Below are 17,446 nucleotides of genomic sequence, written 5' to 3' on the forward strand. Positions count from 1 at the left end.
CCAGGTGCTGCCCAGACACCTTAGAATTCTTCTGGGCGGGTCAGCGCCACTTCTAATAAGGGTTGAGACTGGGCCTGAATCTTCCGAGGGTAGATGTGAGCAGAGCGTCCCTGCAGGTAGCTCCAGCTTGCCTGGCTGGAGGAAGAACCACCCCTTCCCTTCCCGGCTGGCCGTCCCCCTTGACACTCCAGGACTTGGCTGAGAAAGGGAAAGGTTCTGAGGGTGCCCGGTGTGTCCTGGGCCTGCCTCTGTCAAGCCCCACCGCCCTGTGCCCCCTCCTCACAGGGAACGAGGGAGGGAGCCGGGGGTGAGGGAGCCATGCACAGGGAGCTTTGCTCCTGGCTGCGGGAGCAGGTCTAAGGGGTGTGGGGTGGGATGGGATAGTGGAATGTTACACTATTTTGATGTCAAACACTAGCCATTTCACATAAAAATCCAGATTTCTGCTTTTGTTGGAAAAACCAGCAGATCTGGACACCGGGGTCACATACCTGCAGGTGGCGCTGACGCTGTGAGAGGCCGACAGTCCCTCCCCTGAAGGGAGGAGATCGCATTCCCTTTTGGTCGGCTCCACTCACTCATGCTGTCCCTCTGACGGTCAGTGTCATGTGAGTTTGTACTCTGCCCCCAGTTTAAAGGTGCTAAACTGTCATTACACACCTGATCCTTGAAGTGCTAACAACTCTTAAAAAGAACTACGTCACCTGTGTTTTTATTTAGTAAACAAACCTTTGGGTTTGGTCAATCTCTGATTGCCTGCTTTAAACTAAGACATTAGCTAGAGTTTAGATATATTCAGAGTTATGGGGAAAAAACCAGGACTGAGCAACACACACTTCATAGGTGCTCTGAAAATACGCAGAACTGTCTAGCTGCTCACTGGGAATCTTATTTTTAAAAAGTGCGGCAGACAAAGCAAAGGTACCTGTTATTGAAGTGGGGGTGTGGAGGGACTATCCCTCACGGTGAGTCATTTATCCAAGGGCAGGAGGGTCCATGACAGTCACCACCAAGAGCAAAGACTCTTCTCAGGGAACATAATTTTCCTAGCAAATGACCTTCTATGCCAGGGAGCCAACTTTTCATCCACGCTGTGCCTGCAAACTTGCCCCCCTGGCCTGCCCTCTCCCTAGTCTTCCCTGATGTCTCCCCTTCACCCCCTACATCAACCTCCCACTCACCCTTCCTTTCATCTCCCCTCTAAGAACAAGGTCTGTCTCCACGCCCGCAGATCAAAAATGGGGGAGGAACGAGGACACCTGGTTCTTTCAAGTGGCAGCTCCCTACACATGAATTCCCCCAATTGTGAGAAATGGAAATGTGTTCCAGAAGGGTCTGTTTGAGAGGGCAGGACCGGTGAGATTGGAGGAGACTGACCCAAAGTTTAAAGACAGGAAGTTGCTACTCTCTAAAGGCAGGAATTTATGGTTCTAGACTTTTGATGGTTAAAATTTGACAAATTCAAACTAACACAATGAGAAAAGGTCAGATGACAAAGAGGAAAGAAGTGTTTTGAAAGGCAGTGTCCATGGGCAAATTCTCATGTACTGTTTAGTGGTGGTGGAGAGGGAGGTTCACTGAGGTCTCATTGCCTCCAGCCAGGCCTGCTCTCAGGGCTCATTTTTGTCTTAGAAACCATTTCTGGTTTTTGAGCGCTTGACTTATGTCTCTCAGCCGATCAGCCGTACCCCTCAGATAACTGCCCCTAACCCTTCAGAAGTCATCTTCCATGACACCTTGCTTGAAATCTTTGCCCCCCATGGCTGAGCTGTTACCTTCTGGGGAGGCTGAACACTAATGGCTTGTTGATGAGGCTGGCCTCACTAAACCAGGGAATCTTGCCAAATCTTGGAACAGAAACCTGGAGAGAAATGGAAAGAGATCATTTGGCCAAAGTGATTCACGTGACCATTGCCATCCCTAGGAGACCAAAGTAAGCTCACAGCAGCTCTAGGGCAGTCAGCATTTTACACAGCATGTTTATGTTTCGTATTTGACCCTGTTGACTCTCTCATTAAGTAGCCAAGAGGAAACAGTGTCCTCTCCATTTTACAGCTGAAGAAATCAAAGCTTAGACAGTGAGATTTGCTGAGTCACACAGCTGGTGAGCTGACTTAGGTTTTCTGACTTTTGTGTCCACTGTATCTTGTGTTCTACTATATCCCTTTGCTTCTTCATTACTCTCATCTGTTTATGCATCCTCTAATACTTCCATGACCTCAGCTGAAAATTAGCAGCCTCCTGTTCAAAGCGTCTGGCTGTTTGCAGCTACAAGGCCCTCCTCTCTCCTCCCTTCTGGGAGGCAAAGAGGAATGAACTGCCTTTTGAAGCTACAGACAACTGGTTGTTCATCTTGGCTAATCTACTTCCCAGCTGTGTGGCCTTGGACAAATCACAACCTCTGAGCCTGAGTTTTGTCTTCTAGGAAAGGAGGACGGTATCATCACTTTACAGGATATGCACAAGACAGAAAGTTCCTCGAGGGCAAGGATTTTTGTCTGTTCCCTTCACGGCTATAACACAAGCACCTAAGACAGTGCTTGATACTGGTAGATATTTAGTATGTGTCCAGCGGACGCACGGGTGCATGGGAAGTCCCTAGCTGAGGGCCTGCCTTCATAATAGGAGCTCAATAAATCTCTTTCCCAGCCCAGCCTCTCTCCTTTGCCCTTCGGATGCCGAATCCCGGGTCTACCCGCTGTGGATTTGCTTTGCTGGCTCCCAGCGTTCCTCCCGGGGGAGGAGCCGGGAGTTCCTCCAAGCGGCCAGGAGGGGGCAGCAGCGAACCCGCGGCCGCGTCGACCGAGACGGGGCGCTCTGGCCGCGGAGGTCGGGGCGGCCCCGGAAGTGTTTGGCCGCCAGCGCGACCCCGGCGCCCCGGATGGGGAAGGAGGCGGGCGGCCGCCCTTCCCCGGCCGCGCACCCCTAGGAACTCGCGGGCAGGTGGGTTCCGAGTGGGAGTCAGTGTTTCCGGGCCTCCTCCGCCATCCCCCGCAGGCCCGAGGCTGGGTGAGGGGCGGCGGCGGGCGGGGGAGCAGGGCGCCCCCGGGGACACCCTACCCTACCCAGCCCGACCCTACCGCCGCCCCTGCCCTGTCCCCGACCCTGCGGGCGGGCGTTGCCCTTTTCGGCACCTCAGACCCTCCAGCCCCCGGGCGGCCGTGAGATGCCCGGGCTGGGGTCCCTTCTGCATCAGGGAGGCTCCCAGGGTGTCTGGCTTGTGAAGCAAAACCTGTCGGTGGTCTCCATGGAAGAAATAAGGTTGGGACGTAAGAATTGTCTTCGCAGACTTGCTGGATGACCTTGGTACTTCTTTTAGTTTTCCCATTGTGTGGAGGGGTTCATTATCTTCCATCCTCCTAAGAATTTTGCCGTTATTAAGTAGGACGATAGCTCTTTGAAGGATAGCTGTTAATGGATTAAGAATCTTGAGTCCTTGGTTTTGGTTTCGTAAAGCATAGAGCTCATACGTTTCTGTATTGTGAGGTTTACTTTTGTCTGTAGACTGGTGACTTCTTTTTTTTTTTCAAGTACTAGCCTTTGAGAACCCAGTAAAAGCTTGGGTTCCTAGCCCTAGAAATTTGTATGCATTGCAGCTACAAGTATGCATTGACAAGGAGGGTTTTTGAACGGTCTGAAGCCATCCATAGACCTCAGGGATATGTGAACGCCTGAGTTAAGAACTGGTTTAGAGGGAGACACGTGAGGAACAGGCTTTGGGGCAAAACGTTGATTTGAACCTGGCTCCACTGTTCACTACTGTTAACTTGGGCTAAAATTACATAAGCACTTTGAATCCCAGCTTTTCTATTTGTTAAAGTGGGGCTGGTATTAACTTGCAACGTTGTGGAGATTAAATGAAAAGCTCTGTAAGCTCTTAGCACATAGTAGGCACTCGGTAAGTGATAGCTGACAAAGGACTATAATGTGAAATCTGAAATGAAATTTTAATGTCTGTAATTATAAGATGGCCACCACATATATTTTACTCAGACTTCTAATAAACTTCTAACAAACTAATAAGTTGGTTTGATTTTAACTTAGTCCTACCTTGGACCTTTCACCACTTTCATAGATACATCGTCCCTCTTTTTCTAGGAACTTGGCTGTATTGTCCTGCCTCAGGGGACAGACTCAACTGCCGCAGGCCTAGCCTGGGTTGCTGCCTTTGAAAGCAAGGGAAGGTCAGTACGATACCAACCAGGACGCAGCATGGAATTTCCAGAGAGGTCTTATTTCAAAACTTTGTAAAGAACGAGAACCACATGGACTTCTGCAAGGGCGACTGAGCTGGCCTGAGCTTGAGGAAAAGGATAATGTGTGCCCAGCCTGTAACTAACACCAAAGAGGCCAGGTGGCAGAAAGTCTTGTATGAGCGACAGCCCTTTCCTGATAACTACGTGGACCGGAGGTTCCTGGAAGAGCTCCGGAAGAACATCTATGCCCGGAAATACCAGTATTGGGCTGTCGTGTTCGAGTCCAGCGTGGTGATACAGCAGCTGTGCAGTGTCTGTGTTTTTGTGGTTATCTGGTGGTATATGGATGAGGGTCTTCTGGCCCCCCATTGGCTTTTTGGGACTGGCCTGGCATCTTCACTGATTGGCTATGTTTTGTTTGATCTCATTGATGGAGGTGAAGGACGGAAGAAGAGCGGGCGGACCCGGTGGGCTGACTTGAAGAGTGCTCTAGTCTTCATCACCTTCACCTACGGTTTCTCGCCGGTGCTGAAGACCCTGACGGAGTCAGTCAGCACTGACACCATCTACGCCATGTCGGTCTTCATGCTGTTAGGCCACCTCATCTTCTTTGACTATGGCGCCAACGCTGCCATCGTATCCAGCACACTGTCCTTGAACATGGCCATCTTCGCTTCCGTCTGCCTCGCCTCACGCCTGCCCCGGTCCCTGCATGCCTTCATCATGGTGACATTTGCCATCCAGATTTTTGCCCTGTGGCCCATGTTACAGAAGAAACTGAAGGCCTGCACCCCACGCAGCTATGTGGGAGTCACACTGCTTTTTGCATTTTCAGCCTTGGGAGGCCTCCTGTCCATTAGCGCTGTGGGAGCCATACTATTTGCCCTTCTGCTGGTTTCCATCTCGTGCCTCTGCCCTTTCTACCTCATTCGCCTGCAGCTTTTTAAAGAAAACATTCATGGGCCTTGGGATGAGGCTGAAATCAAAGAAGACTTGTCCAGGTTCCTCAGCTGAGTTAGGGACCTCCCTTCCGTTAAGGCCAGCTGATAGACTCGGCTTCCAGCTAGCAGAGTTCCATTCTGGAAGCAGCGTGCTTATGTGGGTGGGAGATCAGAGGTCGAAAGAAAACGTTAACCAAAGGCTTGGGTGGTGAAGGTGCTTATCCTTTCTGTTATTCTGTGGATGAAAAAGCTGCTTGGGGCCCTCCTGAATTACTGCCTCTCATTATTCACTGTAACAAATGAAGTGATGTGGTTTCTATTTATTAAAAAAAAAATTAACAACACATCCACACATCCATCAAGTTGTTGCATGGTTTTTCTGTAAGCAGAAGGCAGACAGAGGGACGTGAAGAGAACGAGCGTGTGTGTGGATGTGGATGTGCATGTCACTTCACTTGCACACCCACTAAATGCAGTGTACTAAGTGCAGGCTCTGTTACTTCTCTGGAGCTCAAATCCTAGAACCCTGGGTGCCACGTCCAGTTTTGTTGCGTAAGATCACAGAATTGGTCACTTAACCTTGATTCAGAGTTTCTGCTTAGTTCTTGGTGAAGCATGTGTGCAACAAACTATAAGCAGAGTATGATGTGTCATAAGACACAAGCAGAATGCTAGGGGAATGTGAGGAGGCTGGAGGTCAAAGTGAGCTGGAGACATGGGGAAATATTAGAAGAGATGGCCTTTGAGCTTCGCCTTGAAGATTAGGTGAGATTCGGGTAAGCTAAAGATGGTGTAGGGCAGGGTGGCAAAGGCTTTAGTAAGGAGCCAGGGGAGCTAGCATGCTTTGTGTGGCCAGTGGCAACTGGAAGACTGTGGAGAGGGCATGCCCATCCAAAGAGGGTACCCACTATCCTCCCGCTCATGTCTAGTCAGAATTTGGGCCTGGCTTCAGATCTTTAGAAGTCCAGATAAAATTCTAAATGAAATTCCCATTGCTGTAAATGTGATTTTTTTTAATACGAAATCTGACTGGTAAACTCTGTCCAATTTAAATCAGGCCAGAAAACCCTTGTACGCAAGATGAGACTATCTGTGCCCCATCTGGTCTCTGCAGGAGCACGAAGTGCAGGGCGGGGAGCGTTACGGGGACTTGAGGGAAAGTTGGAATGGGAGGTCTGAGTAACAGAGGGCTCTGAGTATTCAGGGATTTGGGCTTTATATTGCAGGTAATAAGCAATCCAGCTTTCTAAGGAAGGAGTAAAGTCATCTCGAGCTAGTTACTTAACTTCTATTTCTCAGTTTTTTCATCTGTAAAGTGGGAATGAAAGTATCTACCTCTAGAACTGTGATAAATGAGGTATATTTATGCAAAGTGCTTTGAAGGACGTCAGACACATAGCATTAATGTGTTAGGTGTTATTAAGTTGACCTGGAGGGAGACTTGAGGGCAGACAGTGCAAGATGCATCAGATGCCTCTTGGAATAGCTTGTCCTCATGAAATAATTCATTTGGGGCAAGTTCCTGTACTTCTGCTTCTCACTAGAAATCAGTCTCAAATCAGAAATTTCATCAGGGCTGTAGTATTCCTAAGGAGAAATTTTTTTTCCCCTCTGAACATAATTTCTCAAAAGTGTCTTGAATAGGACTGGGAACTAGTGTCTTCAGCTCTTTCATCTCTCATTCTTTGTCTGCTTTAGTTTAGATGGATGAGCGCAGTGTTTCGGGGTTAGGATGCCAGTTTTCCCTGAAGCCAATTAGATCGCTTTCACAGTCCAAGGACGCTGGCTGACGTGGAGAGAAGGATTTTGGAGACTGACCTGTGGAACGCAAAGCATCTGTCTACTGCCTGTGTTGGGTCTGGCCCTCACGTGCCTAGATTGGCCAGAATTGGCTCCTCATTACTATTCAGTCTATGTGAGGAACCAGGCCAGGGGTTAGTGGTTGAATGTAGTAATGAGTTGTATAAAAATGGTCTTTGTGTGTGTGTGTGTGTTTTAATCCATTTGCCTTATTTGAATGGATTTCCAGTGATTAACTTTAGGGCACTCACATAGTGACTGCATGCGTGGTGATGAGCAGAAAGTTCCCCAAATTTGAATCACTTTCAAGACTAGTTCCTTTGTTGGATGAACTACTGTGTCTGTGCTGTCATTTTCAGCTCTGTCATCCTGTATGGTGTTGAGTTACCCAATCCTGTTCTGCCTGCTGGTTATAGAAGTTCAGTGTGGAGGTGGCAGGGCGTGGGGTGTGGGGGGTTGGATGTGAGGATGCAGGGTGGGGCAGCAGATTTAATTCAGGTAGAAAGGAGGTGGCTGTGGGGAGAAGGATGCTCTAATCAGGGTGAGCAGTAGGCCCAAGTGCACAGGGCCTGAGGCATCCTGGCCCTGGAGAGCAGCCCAAATGGACAGGCGGTCGTGACGGGCTGAGGTCTGAGAGTGGTGAATACCTTGAATTATTGGATCCTGTAATCAGTGGCAAATTAAGAAGATTTTGAAAAGAGATGCAGGATTCCCACCAAATGCACTATGTATTTGTGTGTGTGTGTGTGTGTGTTTGTATAAAATTCTGGCAGCGGTGTTCTAGTTGAACTACAGAGGCCGAGCATGGGGACAGTAGAAATGAGGGTCTGGATGAAGGGTGGTGACAGTGGGCAAAGGAGGTGAGGGGTCTGATGAGAGAGACTTTCAGAACTAGTAAATTCATATTGGAAGGGAGAAGGGGAAGAGGATGACTGGAGAGCTTCTACCTTGAGTGGATTTGTGTATCCAACAACTATTCCATGAGAAAACAGGAGTGAGAGCAGGCTTGGAGGTGAAGTAGATAAGAAATAAAGAATGGGTCATGTTAAGTTCAAGATGCCTGAGATGGCACAGCCAGCTAAGGTCTTCCATATGGAGTGTCTGGATGACGTTGGCTCAAAACTCTGGCCATTATCTTTAATCCAGTGCTTTTGTGCTTGGAATTCTTAGTACGGAATTGGTTGCCTCACAACCAGGCTGTAGTGGAATTAGAGTAATCAAAATGGTAGGAATCAAAGGGAAAGGAGGTTGGCCTGGGAAAACAGATTAGAGACTAGAACACAGCCTGGAAGGAAGGCTCAAAAGAGACAGTTATTGCCTATAAAACTGGTAAGGGTGAAAGCGAATGGTATTCACCAAATCATGACTTACAGGAGAAGACACCCTTTGAAATTTGAGCAGGGTAAGTTGAAGACAAATGAAAAAACCATTTTATATACCTTCTACATGTAACTCTTAAGTCTCACAGGCCAGGGATATAAATGGGTTACAGAAAAGTCTGGGAAACAATGCAAATACAAATTATTAAGTGTTTCGTGAGAAAGTGTTAAATCCCAAGCCCTTGGCTGCTGCCCCCTGAGGGACGGCGAGCCTCACCGGTGGTACCCCTCGTGGGGTTGCTGCTGGCAGAGAGGTGCGAGCCCCGGTGATGGGAATGACCCAGTGCGACACTTGTGGGGAAAGTTACTCATCACTTAGGTACAGTAATCCACTCAGCCTTTAAATTTAAACCACACTGAAAGGGTGCAAGTAGGATATTAATGACTTAAGTGTTTGGAGAATATTATGGTGTGGTGTATGTGGGCGGGGGAGGCGGAAGGGGCAACAAGGTTAAAGTAGCATCGGAATTAAAACCCCGACCTGTCAAATACGTGTTTGCATAAGAAGCTTTACCCGTTCCTCCCAGCTCTGTTTCTTGTCACCCTCAGTTATAAGTAAGGCTGGAGGGTGAGGGGTGGCAAATGAGAGCAAGGAGGGAGGAACAGGAAGGCAGTGTTGCCCATCCTTCCAAAATGGTACCGGGGATTGTAGTGTTGAGGGACCGAGGAGAGGCAGAGCCCCAGGGCAGCAGGTGTGTTTTATTTTGTGGCCTGATGCATGATCGCCATGTCACTGGAATGCTGTGCAGGGATGAGAGTAGCCACAGCACAGTGGTTCTGTGTGGCATCACCTTGGTGTCAGTGTTATTATGCCTGTATGCTGTGTCCATGCTGTAAACTTTTGAGCATGCATTTGGGCAGCTGGCTTAAATTATGGATTTAAGAATTCACACTGAGCATGCTCGAGGAAGCATATGGCGTCATCATTTACACCTTCTAAGCCAAAGGCTCAAGGTCAAGAAAAGCAAAAGCAAGCCAGCAGAGGGCATCAGTCACACAATTTGACAATGTTTCAGACCCTTTGCATGCAGGGAAGCAGGGCTGGGACACAGTGCCATCTTGTGGAAGTTATCGATACTCCTTTTTATAATGAAATTCAATATGAGTCTTGGAACTCTTGCTGAACTGTGGTTTGGGAAATAACTGTATGGTCTGAGGTCCCTCCTCATAAATTCGGGAAGTAAATTGCACGCTGGGATTTTATAAATTATAATAGCTACATTTTGGGGCACCCAATGTATGTCAGGCACTGTGCTCAGCACTTTATATACGTAATTACCTTATTTACTTCTGATAACAATCCTGAAATTATTTTCATCTTTGAGTCAAGACCTTACCTAAGGTTACAGGGCCAACTTGGGCCAGAACGTTGCTTTGCTGATAGCTGAATTGCATCCAGGGCTAAAGGCTAACAGGTCGGCAGCTGAGTCAAGTCCCTCATCCTCCCCTGTAACCCTTATTCTCTTCCCCCAACATCTCACAAAACATTTGTTATCCACTTAGGCACACCTCTGCTCACTCTCTACCATTCACATTTTTATGATGGTTGGCCTCAGGAATTCATTTATTCAACAGATATTTACTGGACACTAACTATATGACAGATACTGTTCTGTGTGCTTGAGATGTATCTGTGATCTATGTGCTATAAAACGGACAAAGTTCCTTGACCTAGTGGAGCTTATGTCCTAGCAGGAGGAGACAGGCAGTAAACATAAGTAGAAGGTAATGTATGCTATTGGAAACAGAAGTTGCAATGGTATTAAGGGAGAGAGTGTAGGTCTCATGGAGGACGTAATGTTTAACCAAAGACTTAATTAAAGGAGGTGAGGGGATTAGCCAGAGTCTCAGGGGAAGAGCATTCCAGGCGGAGGGAGGAGTGGCTGCAGAGGCCCCGAGGGAAGACCCCCACTGTGTCCGGGGAGTGGAGTGAGCACACAGGGCAGGAGGTGAGGCCAGAGGGCGGATGAGGGAGGTGAGGTCAGGCAGGACATTGTAGGCTATTTAAAGGACTCTGGTTTTACCCTGAGTTGGGAACCACTGGAGGGTCTTGGAGAAAAAGAGGGGTGTGATCTGACACAAATTCCGACACGTTCATTCTGGTTGCTGTGGGGCAAGAGCAGGAGCAGGAAGAAGCATTTGGAGGCTCTGATGTTCATCCAAGCAGGGGACGACAGTAGCTCAGAGCAGGGTGACAGCGGAGGAAGTGGTGCAAAACCGTCACATTCTGGACATAATTTGAAAGTAGAGTCAAGGGGACAAGTAGGGTATGAACACAAGAGAAGAATCATAAAGGACACCTAAGCTTTCTGGCTTGAGCAAACTGAAAGATGGAGATGCCAGCCATTGAGATGGCGTCCGAGGGGATGTGGATGGAGATTTCTGGGAGGAGGACTGGGCGCTCAGTTTGGGGCATATAGGATGTGAAATGTATCATAGACATCGAAGCTGAAATGCTGAGCGGGGAGTTGGAGATACGAGTTTGGATTTTAGAAGCAATGTATGTGATGGAGATATTAATTTGGGACTTGTTGTTAAATGGCATTTAATGCTATGAAACTGAATGAGATCACCAAGGAAGTCTATACAGACAGAGAAGAGGACCACATACTCCAAATTAAAAGGTTGGAGAGAAGAACAAGCAAAAAGAATTGGAAAGCACAACTGCTGAGGCAGGAGGAAAATCAAGAGCTTAGAGTCCTGGAAGCCAAGCTCAGATGACTCAACGAGGGGGTGGTGATCATCTGTGATCAGATCAAAATCTCACAGAGCAAGAGAGCAAGGACTGAGAAATGACCATTGGATTTACCAAGGAGGAGGTAATTGGGATCCCTTAAAAGAACAATGTGTGTTTGTGTGTGTGGAGTGGTGGGAATAAAAACCTATTTGAAATGGGTTTAAGAGAGAATCCGAGAAGAGGAAATGGAGCAGCAGGTACAGGCAACTTTCTGGAAGCTTTGCCTCAAAGGAGAGCCCGGAAATAGGACAGAAACTGAAAGGGGACGTGAGGACAAGAAAGTTTTTTCTTTTTCTTTTTTTTTCTAAGAAGGGAGAAATGACAGCATGTTTTTATACTGATGGAAATGAAACAGTAGAAAGTCATAGTTGATGTGAGAAAGGGAAGAAGTAATTGCTCGGGTAATATTCTTGAGTGGGTGAGAGCGATGGGGTCCAGTGCACACGTGGAGAGACCGGCTTTAGGAGGGGAAGGCATAGTTGATCTACGGTTACAAGGGGAAGGCAGAGTATATACATACAGGTGCTGAGAAGTGGGTAGATGGTAAGTGGATAGAGGACAGGATGGGAATCTTGGGAAATTCTTTTCCAACTGCTTCAATTTTCTCAGGAAGTAAGAGGTAAAGAATCAGCTGAGACGTGAGGTTAAGGGAGGAAGTGATGGGGTGAGGACATATGACATAGTTTAGGGCATCGGGACAGTGAGTGAACTGGGGAGGCTTTGTCTCATTGCCCGGCAGTGAGAATGGTAGTTGTGATTTTAAAGTGAAACCAATTAGAGTGTATCTGTGTGTTTTCCTGACCACGTACAGCTACGTGGTGCAAACCAGAGTAGACGGTGTTGAATTTACCCAGGGTGGTGATTTTATCAGATTGAGAGAAGGGCAAGGGAGACAGGCTGATACGCATGGGCATGATTATAATGACTGACCACGGAATACGAATGAGAAGGAGAATGAACCTCAAGAAGGGTAAAGGGCGGGGGGTGAGGGGCAGGGCAAAGGTCAAGGGACTGGAGGGTCAAGGGGTTTCAAAGACAGGAAGGCCAGAGATTAAAGACAAGGTTATGACTTTGGGAGTGAGCCGCTGAGGTCAGAAGGAGGGCAACGTCAATGGAGGAGTGAAGTCCAAGGGCATGAGAAGCGGGTGGGGATGGGGGTGTTGGGAGGAGCACCCACGCGTATGTGGAAATCCCCAAGAATTCAGACCGGGTGGTACTGGAGAGAGAGAGAGCGACAGTGACACAGGAGCCAAAGTCACCAAGAAATAAGGGAGACTGAACTGGAGGTTGGTAGTAAATGCAACAAAGAGGGGAACGTGCTATAATCTGCTAGGTGAGGTTCAGAGCTGAGGGCTTTAGGGAGGAGGGAGGAAGAATGGTCTGAAAGCAAAAATGAAAACTAAGGGTACTTACCCCACTTCAGGCTCAGCAGGACGAGGGCTGTGGGAGACAAGTGCCCCCTTTCAAGAAGGCTCAGGAAAGCCATGCCCTGGAAGCCCTTGTGTTAGAGCAAGAAGGTGACAGACACACCCAGAGAACAGGCGAAGACGCAGGGAAGTTTGCTGGCAGTGGGACGCAAGTGACAGAGGGCACCGGGAAGGTTCCAGCAGGTGGGCGGGGCGGGGGAGCGCGCAGAGTGGACTTGCACTCTCATCTCCACACAGCACGGCGAGCAGAGTCCTGGAGAGGAGGGTGCCCCGCAGCCTAGGGTTCCTGGCTGACCGACCCAGGCTGGGGTCAAGGGCCGCACGAGTCCCGGGGCTCAAGGCAGGCGATGAGGATGGGAGTGCTGGTGGGAGGTGGGGAGGGTGGGGAGGGTGGAGAGTCTCTAAGGCTTCCTTTCCACCCTGAAGGAGGAGTGGTCGTAGTGCGTGGGCTTCCTCAGGTCACCACGAACATGCTTTTTGTCATTCCCTGATAGAGCTGACGTGCTCAACCCCTGGGTCATGCACGTTTGACAAGAGCCCTTGGGGGCTAATGACAAATCTGAGAACTGTGAAAATGTCTGACAGTGGCGCAGTGCCACCTGTAGTGTTCTAGAAAGTTCGATTTTGGGGAAAGTGCTCAGAGCTGAAGTGAGAGCCAGGGTTTGACCGGGCTCCTGGAAGGGCCGGGCCCCAGGAGGCACGCTCCTCCGACCACTGAGAGCGCTCTGGCGAGCTGAGCTGCAGGCAGGACGCAGAGGAGAAACTGCTGAAGACTGGTTGAAGCAAGCTAACTTAGACCACTGTGAAATAAAATTCCTGTTTTATGCCAAGCCAAGAAAAATCCAAACACAAAAAATTGTTTCCTGCCCTTTGGCCTCCTCTCTGCCCACGCTGTGCCTTGTGTATCTGCACTAGGCATCGACCAAACCCCGTCTCCATCAGCAGAAATACCTGCTCAGCCATGAAGAGCAGCGTTCTCCCAGCATTGAGACAACTCCTGAACCGACAACATTCCTTCGTGAGCTCGTGCAGGGTCACGTGACCCACCAGGACGACGGTTAAATCTTGATTAGGTAAACTGTCAATAATACGTCATTTGCTGCACAGATCTCTGCCTCAAAAAACTGTAAAACTGATTGGCGGAACAGTTCTCAGAGTTTTCTGAGATGCTCTTCCCGGATTATAATCCTCAAATTTGGCTCAAACAAAGTTTTCCATTTCTTTCTTAGATTGATGGATTAATTTCTCCTTAACACCACACCACTGCTTTTGGTGTCTTCTTGCCTTTTGCCAACTCACAGGTGCAGTTAGCGCCGGCCCGTTTACCTGGCGGTACAATGACAATCACCAGCCAAATCAAAGCAGCGTTTTCCCCCCAGGTACGTGGCTGTGAGTCACAGGACTCCCCAGAGGGACGGTGCTGAGGAAGTCTCTGTTTCCTAGCAGCCCAGCATCTGCTCAGCACCAGGGGTCCGGCAGCCCCCTGGCACTGGTGCCTCCCAGCGCGCATCAGGTAATGCGGGGACAGGAGAGCCGGGGAAAGGGGCCTAGAAAGGCAGCCCGGCACCAGTACCCCAGGGATCAGCCCGAGTGAGGTCGTGTGCCCTCAACAGACCAGCTCTCCAATCCCTTGGCCATGATTTGGCAGGGATGAGGGAGCACAGAATCTCCCAACGCAGAGGTCCAGGACGGCGGTCCCTCGGGCCCCGGTGGAAGCCGGCTGGAGGAGCGGCAGCTGCTCTGCTGAGCCCCGCTGGCAGCCCTCGCACTCCAGGAAGGCCCCGCGGCCGTGTGCGGGGCCCAGGGAACATTTGGACGCTGCTCAGTGAGAACACTGTGGGCCTCCCACTCTTTTCCAAATTGCAAAATCAACAGATTTTTAGGCCCCAGGCAGCTTTTGTGTCTGGAGCTGAGAGCACTTTTGTCTTTAAAAGAGGAAAGAGCAGCAGGCAAAGGAACGATCTCCTTGGCTCTCACTGGCTCTCCGTTGCCTCCGGAAGGTACCCACAGAGAAAAACACGGGGGGAAGAAAACACAGCTCTTAAAAACCTGAAAGAGTAGTTTTCTCTGTTGTGTTATATGGAGCTTCAAAAGTATACTTTGCTAGCAGCTGTCTTGAGAGGGAGAACCCACTGCGGTGATGCCTCTGTCGCTATCTTGAGGTCCTTATGTCCGTCTGGCCCCCAGCGCTTGCCAGGCTTTCTTGACTCTGTGCCTGCTTGGGGCTCCCGCTCGGGAGCGTCCCTGAAAATGACCTGGGGCTGAAAATCAGGACCTGATATAAAGCACTGGAAAACGTGACCTGATTGAAAACAGTGTGGGAGGGGCACTCTATGGCCTTGACCCATCCAACAACCTGCCACTTAATCTGGTCTCAGTATGGCGACAGGATCGCGATTCAGTGGTACCTTGCGGTAGAAAAAACAACAAACAAAAACAGGTGTGTGTGGTGGCGGTGGACGCAGCTGGTGTGTCCCTTTAGATGGGGACACGTGGAGGTGTGGGAGCGTACACTCCCTTGATTTGTTCAGATATGGGCTGCAGTATTATAAAGGGCTACAGAAGAAACTTTTTCTTGTTCAGCGATCTTTTCTTTCTGGGGATGAGGGTGGGGTTCATGTCTTTACAACGGATTCACAGTTGCAATGGTTTATTTCAGAATCTCATGGACCTGGACTAAAGATTTCAATTTTCTGATTTTTTAAAATCATACTTAGTGCTGAGTTATAAAACAGATGCTAGCAAGCATTTTTCAGACTCTGGGAGAAAGAGGCGGTAAGTACGGGCTCCAAGCTCATTGAAGGTATCCATGTTTGTAAATGAACAACAGAGGCTACTTCCCTATCTCCTTTTGGCTTTTAACTTTAGGATGTTTGTTGAAACACCCCTCAGTGTATATGTGGCTCCTGCGGCTTACAGACATTTATTTATAGGTGGAACTCCCTGAGGAAAGGATGCAAAGTTTTGTTTATTTTTCCCTACCTTTAGTTCTCTTTTCTCCATCTCCTGGGTGTCCTGGGTGTTTCTGCCTGGAGACCAGGGGACTCTAACTCCTGTCACTGCGTCCAGTGGAAGACCTCTGTGGAGGACCTTCTGAATCTCAAGCTTTTTTTTGTTAGAAGCCAAAGCCAAGTTAACAGACGACTCCAGGTTCAATACCACTGTGTCCTTCTCAACCAGCATTTGAGTGATTTGGAGTCTCGTATTAAACTATTCCATTAGGAATGCAAGGTTTGGTTTCTGATTGGCTGAAATGAGTTCCATTGCTGCATTCTTTGTCAGAGGTCAAAATCACCACGTTCTGGAATGTTAGCAGGCTCTGGGTCAAGCGGATAATTTGGTTCTAGGACTCAAAGAGCAGCTTCAGCACTGCAGTCAGTAACAGTTCTCCCTGGAAAAATGACCTAAGCTTTCTCCTGTCATAGCTCTGTTCTGTAATTGCTTAGATATTCGGTCAGCTACTTTTATCCTGTTAACTTCTCTGGTGTCCCCAGTAACTAGGATGTTCTTACAAATTCAAGAAAGGTTTGATGCATAAATAAAGGGATGAGAATATTTAAGAAATAGGGTGTTTATTCAAGATAATGTAGTTTATTCCTCCCGGCGATCCTCAGTTGCGGGCAACTCGGAAGAACTGTCCGTCTCCAGCTCTCCATCCAGGACTGAGGTTGGAGCTGGCGGCAGGGACAGCCAGGGAAGGGTGAATGGGGTCGTGAAACACAGAGACACTACAGACAGTGAAGAAATAGGACCAAACCTCCATTTCATTTTACTCCAGTCTGCTTCCTTCCCCCACCCCCTTTCTTCTCTCCTGCTGCCGAACGTGAGGAAGGGGCTACACCTTCTTGTTGAGGAAACTGAGTAAGGTCCCCAGGGAACCCTTTCATTCTGTGACGACTTGAGCTTTCCTTTCTCATGGTCAGCAAGTCAATCTAAGTTTTAAACATCTACACAGTGTAACACGGCGTATAAAAATAAGTTCACGTTTAAGACACAGCGGAAAAGGACTAAACACCTTAAAACAATGAACTGGTGGAAACCTCCCCTTTAACCACCTCTGCTTGTGTCTGGGGAGGTGGTATGATATGATCCAGGAACACTGTGTCTGTTGGGATGAGAATGATCTCAGACGAGAATGCTACCCGATCAGAACGCTGATTAAGAAATCAAATGCCTCGACGGGAAGGGAAGGCAGGCGCAGCAGACTGGGTCTTGTGATAGTTGGCATCAACGCAGTCACCTCCAGGTAAACTGGAGCTTTGGTTGACCCTTGGCTCTGGCGCCTTTGAATTTTCCTCTTTGTTAGTGCTTCTCACTCACAGTCACTGGACCTGGGATGCACGTACACGTGGACCTGACTTGCCATGTGAAAATTTCAAACCTGAGAAATAAAATGGCTTTTTATTGCATTTTGGGGAGGAGAACGTAGTCCTTAGATTTTTTTGGCCCAGGTAAAGAGCGCTGTTAGTGAGGGGTCCCCGTGGTTGAACGGGGTCCCTGCCCACATCGTCCATGCTGCCTCTCTCCGCCAGGGCTCACACAGGCCAGGCATGAAGTGAGTGGACCATGGAGTCTGGATGAACGGTGTGTTTGTCTTACTATGCTACAGTGAGGCACGTTGGGAAGCGATCTCATCTAATTTAGACCAGGTAAATCTTCAAAAAGAAAATTCTGAATGAAATCTCAAACTTTGGGGAAGGCTTCAGATCACATACTTGGCAGGAGGGGCTGTATTACCCTAATAATAAACATTTTACTTGGATAAATCTTTGGGATTTGTCTTTAATGATAGCTTAAAATTTCAGTGTTGGAATTATCATTTGAAGATTAAGGTATAAAAATAAGTTCTCTTTTCCTATAAACTCGTATAAACTCTGATCTTCCAGCATTTACTGACATCAGTAAGACTCTTTCCTCTCAACGTGGCAACATTTCTTTGTCTTGTACTTTTATCCCAATGATGTGT

The 17,446-nt window shown here is 48.5% G+C and overlaps 2 protein-coding genes across 7 annotated transcripts in view; one reads left to right on the forward strand and one right to left on the reverse strand.

The window, feature by feature from the left end:
• Positions 1-15,751, reverse strand: part of C21H1orf105 (chromosome 21 C1orf105 homolog) — a 37,382-nt gene extending 21,631 nt beyond the window's left edge. Inside the window, exons 1-2 of one of the 4 annotated variants that reach the window (XM_072946111.1) lie at positions 15,463-15,751; positions 1,776-1,861 (exon numbers count right to left, since the gene is read on the reverse strand). In XM_072946111.1, coding sequence (XP_072802212.1) covers positions 1,776-1,861; positions 15,463-15,663 — 287 coding nt within the window. In that variant the 5' untranslated portion in view covers positions 15,664-15,751. Of the gene's footprint in view, positions 1-1,775; positions 1,862-2,614; positions 2,702-15,462 lie in introns of those variants that run through there. The other 3 variants (XM_072946112.1, XM_072946110.1, XM_006211153.4) reach the window with 3 other exon arrangements.
• On the forward strand, positions 2,722-5,495 carry PIGC (phosphatidylinositol glycan anchor biosynthesis class C). Of its 3 annotated transcripts, none has more exons than XM_072946109.1 (2): positions 2,722-2,943; positions 4,099-5,495. In XM_072946109.1, the coding sequence occupies exon 2, from the start codon at positions 4,317-4,319 to the stop codon at positions 5,208-5,210; it is 894 nt and encodes a 297-aa protein (XP_072802210.1). In that variant the 5' UTR covers positions 2,722-2,943; positions 4,099-4,316; the 3' UTR covers positions 5,211-5,495. The 3 variants fall into 3 exon arrangements, with proteins under 3 accessions (XP_072802210.1, XP_006211190.1, XP_031544626.1); XM_006211128.4 differs by lacking the exon at positions 2,722-2,943 and adding an exon at positions 2,957-3,306; XM_031688766.2 differs by lacking the exon at positions 2,722-2,943 and adding an exon at positions 2,957-3,261.
• Positions 15,752-17,446: the final 1,695 nt, after the last annotated feature.

The sequence above is a fragment of the Vicugna pacos genome, chromosome 21 (assembly GCF_048564905.1).
Source record: "Vicugna pacos chromosome 21, VicPac4, whole genome shotgun sequence".
Lineage (NCBI taxonomy): Eukaryota > Metazoa > Chordata > Mammalia > Artiodactyla > Camelidae > Vicugna > Vicugna pacos.